At 45.1% G+C, this 8,932-nt stretch overlaps 1 protein-coding gene across 1 annotated transcript in view; it reads right to left on the bottom strand.

Annotated features, from left to right (window-relative positions):
- Positions 1-7,858, bottom strand: part of LOC139747130 (uncharacterized) — a 16,693-nt gene extending 8,835 nt beyond the window's left edge. The window contains exons 1-3 of the mRNA XM_071659046.1: positions 7,773-7,858; positions 5,132-5,309; positions 2,645-2,779 (exon numbers count right to left, since the gene is read on the bottom strand). Of these exons, the coding sequence (XP_071515147.1) occupies positions 2,645-2,779; positions 5,132-5,309; positions 7,773-7,858 (399 nt within the window). The remainder of the gene's footprint in view (positions 1-2,644; positions 2,780-5,131; positions 5,310-7,772) is intronic.
- Positions 7,859-8,932: the final 1,074 nt, after the last annotated feature.

The raw sequence follows: 8,932 nt of genomic DNA on the forward strand, positions 1-8,932 counted from the left end.
CGTTTGTTTCCTTGCGCTACCTCGCTAACGCGGGAGACAGCGACAAAGTAAAATAAAATATATATATATATATATATATATATATATATGTATATATGTATATTCATATATATATTTTTTATTTTTTTTTTTTGCTTTGTCGCTGTCTCCCGCGTTTGCGAGGTAGCGGAAGGAAACAGACGAAAGAAATGGCCCAACCCACCCCCATACACATGTATATACATACGTCCACACACGCAAATATACATACCTACACAGCTTTCCATGGTTTACCCCAGACGCTTCACATGCCCTGATTCAATCCACTGACAGCACGTCAACCCCGGTATACCACATCGATCCAATTCACTCTATTCCTTGCCCTCCTTTCAACTCCTGCATGTTCAGGCCCCGATCACTCAAAATCTTTTTCACTCCATCTTTCCACCTCCAATTTGGTCTCCCGCTTCTCCTTGTTTCCTCCACCTCCGACACATATATCCTCTTGGTCAATCTTTCCTCACTCATTCTCTCCATGTGCCCAAACCATTTCAAAACACCCTCTTCTACTCTCTCAACCACGCTCTTTTTATTTCCACACATCTCTCTTACCCTTACGTTACTTACTCGATCAAACCACCTCACACCACACATTGTCCTCAAACATCTCATTTCCAGCACATCCATCCTCCTGCGCACAACTCTATCCATAGCCCACGCCTCGCAACCATACAACATTGTTGGAACCACTATTCCTTCAAACATACCCATTTTTGCTTTACGAGATAATGTTCTTGACTTCCACACATTCTTCAAGGCTCCCACGATTTTCGCCCTTTCCACCACCCTATGATCCACTTCCGCTTCCATGGTTCCATCCGCTGCCAGATCCACTCCCAGATATCTAAAACACTTTACTTCCTCCAGTTTTTCTCCATTCAAACTTACCTCCCTATTGACTTGACCCTCAACCCTACTGTACCTAATAACCTTGCTCTTATTCACATTTACTCTTAACTTTCTTCTTTCCCACACTTTACCAAACTCAGTCACCAGCTTCTGCGGTTTCTCACATGAATCAGCCACCAGCGCTGTATCATCAGCGAACAACAACTGACTCACTTCCCAAGCTCTCTCATCCACAACAGACTCCATACTTGCCCCTCTTTCCAAAACTCTTGCATTCACCTCCCTAACAACACCATCCATAAACAAATTAAACAACCATGGAGACATCACACACCCCTGCCGCAAACCTACATTCACTGAGAACCAATCACTTTCCTCTCTTCCTACACGTACACATGCCTTACATCCTCGATAAAAACTTTTCACTGCTTCTAACAACTTGCCTCCCACACCATATATTCTTAATACCTTCCACAGAGCATCTCTATCAACTCTATCATATGCCTTCTCCAGATCCATAAATGCTAAATACAAATCCATTTGCTTTTCTAAGTTTTTCTCACATACATTCTTCAAAGCAAACACCTGATCCACACATCCTCTACCACTTCTGAAACCACACTGCTCTTCCCCAATCTGATGCTCTGTACATGCCTTCACCCTCTCAATCAATACCCTCCCATATAATTTACCAGGAATACTCAACAAACTTATACCTCTGCAGGGAAAAAATGCAATAGAGTGGGAGATGTATAAAAGAAAGAGACAGGAGGTCAAGAGAAAGGTGCAAGAGGTGAAAAAGAGGGCAAATGAGAGTTGGGGTGAGAGAGTATCATTAAATTTTAGGGAGAATAAAAAGATGTTCTGGAAGGAGGTAAATAAAGTGCGTAAGACAAGGGAGCAAATGGGAACTTCATTGAAGGGCGCAAATGGGGAGGTGATAACAAGTAGTGGTGATGTGAGAAGGAGATGGAGTGAGTATTTTGAAGGTTTGTTGAGTGTGTTTGATGATAGAGTGGCAGATATAGGGTGTTTTGGTGGAGGTGGTGTGCAAAGTGAGAGGGTTTGGGAAAATGATTTGGTAAACAGAGAAGAGGTAGTAAAAGCTTTGCGGAAGATGAAAGCCGGTAAGGCAGCAGGTTTGGATGGTATTGCAGTGGAATTTATTAAAAAAGGGGGTGACTGTATTGTTGACTGGTTGGTAAGGTTATTTAATGTGTGTATGACTCATGGTGAGGTGCCCGAGGATTGGCGGAATGCGTGCATAGTGCCATTGTACAAAGGCAAAGGGAATAAGAGTGAGTGCTCAAATTACAGAGGTATATATATATATATATATATATATATGTATATAATTATATATATACATATTATGAATCATGCGCATTCAACAGTTCAACAATTTTTCTCATCGTGATAATTCTTTGTTCAACACAGTTTAATGAGCTCAATGAGGAGTTTACAGTATACACATGCAGCTCCATCCCCACCAAAACACTCATGCAACCGTCACACAACAGACTGAAAATTATATACCCTCTGCCTCCAGGAGCCATGTTGGGAGACGTAAGTCGAGTGAGAGTATGTCTGTGAGAGAGAGAGAGAGAGAGAGAGAGAGAGAGAGAGAGAGAGAGAGAGAGAATAGAACCACAGTCCTCTGCCATTACCACCTCCTGTGTGTGTTTGTGTGTGTGTGTGTGTGTGTGTGTGTGTGTGTGTGTGTGTGTGTGTGTGTGTATAGGGACACAGTACCCACCTGCTGAACTGTAGCAACGATGCCCTGTATGCCATCCTCAGGACGAGCGGGACGCCCCAGCGGTGACCCCGCTGGGGAATAGTACGTGGGGCCCCTCCACGGGCTCAAGGACACGAAGTTATCAAGCAGAAGGTCCTGTGAAGGGAGGGAAAACATTAACACAAATATCTTCAGGTTACGAAATTCATTGTAGATGTATGGAAAAAGTGGGAAGGAAGATCCTGACTGTTACGTACACACTGTAAAGGATGTGACGAAGTTCCTGATTAATTTCTTTGTGGGTAACAAAGTTTCATCACATATGTGGGGATGAGGAGACGACCTGATTACATATGGGTAAATGGGAAAGGTTTATTACTTATGGGGGAATGAGAAAACGTAATCACATATGGGTGAAGAGGAAAGATTTATTACATATGGGTAAATGAGAAAACTTGATCACATATGGGTGAAGAAGAAAGCATTGTTACATATGGGTGAATGAGAAAGCTTTGCTACATATAGGCGAGTGAGGATGATGTATCACATACGGGTGAAGGATAAAGTTTTGTTACATATGGGTCAGTTAGAAACATCTAACTGTCTATGCAAGTGAAACATCTCGCTACATGTCACTTAGGCCGGCTCGAAAGCGCTCTGTTTTATGAGTCCTCGTGAGTCGAGACCAGGACACCATATGATCCCTTGTGAATATGACACTCATATGCACTTATAGAGACCTTTAATTTCTAGAGGAAATGGTAGGTCTTCTTAAATTTGGGTTGGGAGTCTACGAAGTTATCAAAGGCACAGTTTTCGTTAATGAAATAGATAAATCTTAAATCCAGAATGATAAAGATGATGAAGGGGTGAACTCCCACAGCTGCAGGTGAGTATTTGATGTTAGATTAGAGACATTATTTGAATTAGTTTTCATGAGGCAAATGGTCCTTGTTGACACACACACACACACACACACACACACACACACACAAAGGCCTGCGTGGTCCACTGTTTAGCGCTATTGACCATGAATCACCACAGGATCGCGCGGAGTCGAGCACGCATAGGGTTCAAGTCCTTGACGTGGCAATTGACCTACGCCCAACTCTGGTGCTCATTCTTCCATTTGGACTGATCGATAGATGGGTACCTGACTTGATGTGTGTGTGTGTGTGTGTGTGTGTGTGTGTGTGTGTGTGTGTGTGTGTGTGTGTGTGTGTGTGTGTGTGTGTGTGTGTGTGTGTTGAGTCTGAGTTTGCACAATAGTGCACAAGGAGAGAAAATCGCCTGGGAATGTGGTACCACAGGACAGTCGGGAACATGACCAGAGATGTAGGGTTCGAGGTGCGCTTGGGTCAGCAAGATAGGTGCTGATGGCTGCTTGCAAGACATTACCAGCCGAGAGTTGGGCTACCCTGCCTCGAGGCCTTAGGGTTGACGGAATAACACAACCTCTTACATGACCCAGCGGCCCAGTGGTCAAGTCTTTCTTTAGTTAATTATCTAAATCATTAACCGAATATCATTTAATGGTTTATTTCGGTTGCACAGTAGACATAAGATGTATGTCTTTTTTAATCTTTCATGTTCGTTCAACGTTTTCTGCGAGAGCAAGGTAACGCCAAGAGTGGAGGAAGATAAGGCCTCCTTCGCTCACATACATTCTCTAGCTGCCATGTGTTACCGGACTCCGCCTAATAGAGGTTAATCCATGAGTGAAAAGTCACTCTGGTGAGGCTGTATCACTGGGAGCACAGTACTCCAAAGGAATGAAAGTTACCTGATAATGGAAATAACCGAGCCTTGTGCTGCAAGAGCCTTTAGAAAGAGGTCCTGAGTAAACTCAGTACTCTCATAGAACTTCGTCCTGGGGTTATTATTAAGATAAACCGTGTGTGTGTGTGTGTGTGTGTGTGTGTGTGTGTGTGTCTGTCTGTCTGTCTGTCTGTCTGTGTCTGTGTCTTTGTAGAAATCTACTTCATTCGCTAGTCTTTCTTCACCACTCTCCCAGCCTGAACGTCTATATACAACACCATTCTCAACCCCGAACACACAATCTGTCTGCCTGGAACTCTATGTCTTTGCCATGTTCCCAGGAGGTTCTCCTCCACTCTGGAGCTCTTACTTCTCTGCAACTCGTCCAGAACAAACTCTTATGGATCTCTTCCCCTTTGCCACATTCCATGACATCGTCTCGCATTTCTTCCTGACAGTCTAGGATTTTTAGGATCTCGAGTCCACATCTGGAACGACGTTTCTCTTCGACAATTCTCCTGCAAGTCCAGCTCAGTCCATCACGTGCCCATTGAATCGTAAGCCAACATTTGCTTTCTGGAACGCATCCTCTGTAAACCCCAGCGATACCTTAAGACTCCATCCCTTTGCTACTGTACTTCTGGAATCGAAGTTACTCCACTTATCATCGACAGTACCTCTATATTCCTCAAGATTCCAGCGGTCTCCGCTCTCCTGGAGATCCTCAACACTCCAGCTGCCGAAGCTTACCTGCACATCCTGGAGAGACATCCATTCCTGCACCAGTTTTCCATCGTTGCCATACACGTAGAACTGAAACCTCAAGTGGCCGTCTGGAAGAACTGGTCGAACCTGCTGCTGGCGGATCGGTTGCCGAGGTAACGATGACGCCCAGGGCTGTTGCCTTGACAACGAAGGAGACGCCCACCTGTGTGGAAGGCAAGGGAAGACGATTAGGGTATTAGTGGTGTGATTAAACTCAGGAGTTTGGAGGAGGATCTGGAGTAGAGCTCTGGAGAATCTCTGAGTTACTGGTTCGTTGTTTGTGTTGGGGCGTGAGAAGGACTTCCACCCTCTCCAACTCAGCTATTCTGGAGCCTTGTCCAATGCTATTTCCGTTCCCGTAAGACGTGCATTCTCGAGTATGGCTGGCTTTCAGAACTGCTGGATACCGTTTAGCATTTAAGAGTCTCGAGTTTAAGACTAGAAAGAAAAATGTCTCGTGAGGGCTTTTCAAGAGCCTATGTTCTGAGAATAACACAACCGTATCCAGCATCATTATCTCTCTAGATGAACTAACGTAAATGAGATAAGACAAGCCAGATTTGATTGCTCATAATGCTCTCTCTCTCTCTCTCTCTCTCTCTCTCTCTCTCTCTCTCTCTCTCTCTCTCTCTCTCTCTCTCTCTCTCTCTCTCTCTCTCTCTCTCTCTCTCTCTCTCTCAGTATTACGTATGAAAGGCCAAAGAGTCGAAACCAGGCCATCGAGAGAGGGGGGGGGGGAAATTTATTGACTATTACATGTGAAACAATAGTATTGGTGATTAAGATATTGAGGGACTGGTCGTTTATCTTCACACCACGCAACCCCTGCCCCTGTCCCGTGAATTAAAGCCCCTTAAGACAGATGAGAGAGAGAGAGAGAGAGAGAGAGAGAGAGAGAGAGAGAGAGAGAGAGAGAGAGAGAGAGAGAGAGAGAGAGAGAGAGAGAGAGAGAGTATCATCCATTCCTCAGTGATCATTTATCTGAGGGTATCAATACGTCCTTTTTCCACCTTCTCCTCCTCCTCCTCTTCCCTTCCCCCCACCCCTCCTCATCTTCCTTCTCCCTCCTCCCTCCCTCTCTCCTCCTCCTCCTCCTTCCTCCCTTCCTCTCTCCTCCTCCTCCTCCTCTTCTCTTCCCCCCCCCTTCCCTCCTCCTCTTCCTTCTCCTCCCTCCTCCCTCCCTCTCTCCTCCTCCTCTTCCTCCTCTTCCTTCTCCTCTTCTTCCTCTTCCTCCCGCGGTCGTCCCTGTCGTCTAGCTTGGCTGCAACCACATATTTCTCCCTTCCCTGCTATCCGTCTTCTGCGCTGCCGTCATCCATTTCTCACACTGCCATCATTAACTTTTCACACACACACACACACACACACACACACACACATAGCCACCGACCATCACCGCCGCCTTCTTACGCTTAGCTTTTTTATCTTTACCGTGGCTATATACGCCATCCGTGCCATATAACGTTCAGCTTTTTATCTTCTTCAAGACTATAACGCCATCAGTAACCTCTAATAGTTAGCTTTTTATCTTCTTCAAGGCTACAAATGTTTAGATTTTTATCTTATCTCCAGAGCTGAAATCCATCATAGCTTTCTTACATTTAGCTTCTTAGCTTTTCTCCTCGTTTGAATGCCATCACCTTTCCCCTAAGCTTTTAGCTTTCCCTCAGCTAAACGACAGAAATTCACGTCTGCAATTTCTTGCTTATCCATTTAACCTTTAGCCTTGTTCCTTTGACTTGATCCATTATGAGTCAAGTCCAAGGTCAAACTATCATATCCTCATAGTCATACAACAGTCGTAGAGTCGTGCTCAACGGTCGTAGAGTCGTGCTCAACGGTCGTAGAGTCGTGCTCAACGGTCGTAACGTCGTGCTCAATGGTCGTTGGCGAGCAGTGACAACACCCATTCCCATGTGAGACCATCACTTGCCGGTCACGTCCGAGATGCTCACCCACACTTAGGAAGCACTTACGCCAGAGACACACTGGACCACCGCCTGATGAACCGACCCCCCAGCCTCTGGCTCAGCCACCACCAAGACCATCTCCGCCAGGCTACGTCCAGCTCATCACCACAACATTCGTCATGCGACAGACCTGACAGGATTCACTCTGCAAAACTTCCCATTCTGTGTACCTACACCTCACTCGGGTGACGGGTACAGCAGAGGTATATAGTACAGGGCACCACACAGGGGTACAACAGATTCATACGATACAGGGGCACCATACAGGGCGCACAACAAATCTATACAATACAGGGGCACCACACAGGTATAGAATACAAGGGCACCACAGAGTAGTGCAAAACAGGTATTGAGTACAGGGGCACAACACAAGTATTGAATATAGATACACCACACAGGAACAGCAACAAATGTGTACAATACAGGGTACCCTTCATGTGCACAACCCAGAGGGCACCAAACTTCGGTACAAAACGGGTGTAAAGCATAGGAGCAACATAGAAGGTGTGCAACACAAACTATACAACACAGAGTTACAACATATCATACAACACAAAGGGTACAGTACAACAACACCACATGGTGAGTAACAACATCGAGACACACATCAATGGGGCACCACAGGATAGTGCTGCAGTAAGAACATAAGGCAGTACCTCACACGAGTAATCCATGTGCCGTGTGATCCTAATATGTCATTCAGACTAGCGTGTTCCCGGTGAGCAAGGGAAGAGCGGCTCATGGCAAGTGACGATTGAGCAACGCGTCCCTCACCCACCACGCGTTTATTAGTGGGAATAACAGTAGCGAGAGTAGCCCAAAGCAGAGGCTACCAGGTACTGCGAAGTGAAGGATTGGGGCTGAAGTAATCTCCCGGATTTCCGAGGATTTTACAATTACGATTTTCCTGGGCCGCCCGACCTGAAGTTATGAGTACAATTGTGGCTGAAAAATAATTTCAGAGTATTAGGGAAGAATTTATTGCTTTACGTATGAAAATGATTCTATGTAGATATTTTTTCTTTATTGTCCCTTGCTCAGTAATCGAGAGAACGAGAAGTGAATTTTACGGGAAAAAAGTTCACACTAATCAATTTCAGGTCCAGATATTTAGGGATGTCGCGCGAATATCGGAATCTGGATATGTCAACGATCAGCTGATCTCCGTAAACAAATGTCCATTGCTGTGGATCTGCTTACGGTTGTTACGTCCCGTCACGAAGACTCGGGAGATCAGGCGAGCAGAATAGTCAAAAGGCTTTATATTATTCTTTTTACAAGTCAGCTGAGACGGTGGTACGGGTAACTGAATGCCCAACTTTAGGCCGTTTCATACATAAATCTATTTATCTATTTCATTTATTTTGCTTTGTCGCTGTCTCTCGCGTTAGCGAGGAAGCGCAAGGAAACAGACGAAAGAATGTCCCAACCCACAAACATACAAATGTATATACATACACGTCCACACACGCAAATATACATACCTATACATCTCAATGTACACATATATATACACACACAGACATATACATATATAAACATGTACATAATTCATACTGTCTGCCTTTATTTATTCCCATCGCCACCCCGCCACACATGGAATAACAACCCCCTCCCCCCTCATGTGTGCGAGGTAGCACTAGGAAAAGACACCAAAGGCATCATTCGTTCACACTCAGTCTCTAGCTGTCATGTAATAATACACCGAAACCACAGCTCCCTTTCCACATCCAGGCCCCACACAACTTTTCATGGATTACCCCAGACGCTTCACATGCCCTAGTTCAATCCATCGACAGCACGTCGACCCCACTAT

Source organism: Panulirus ornatus, chromosome 67 (assembly GCF_036320965.1).
Source record: "Panulirus ornatus isolate Po-2019 chromosome 67, ASM3632096v1, whole genome shotgun sequence".
Lineage (NCBI taxonomy): Eukaryota > Metazoa > Arthropoda > Malacostraca > Decapoda > Palinuridae > Panulirus > Panulirus ornatus.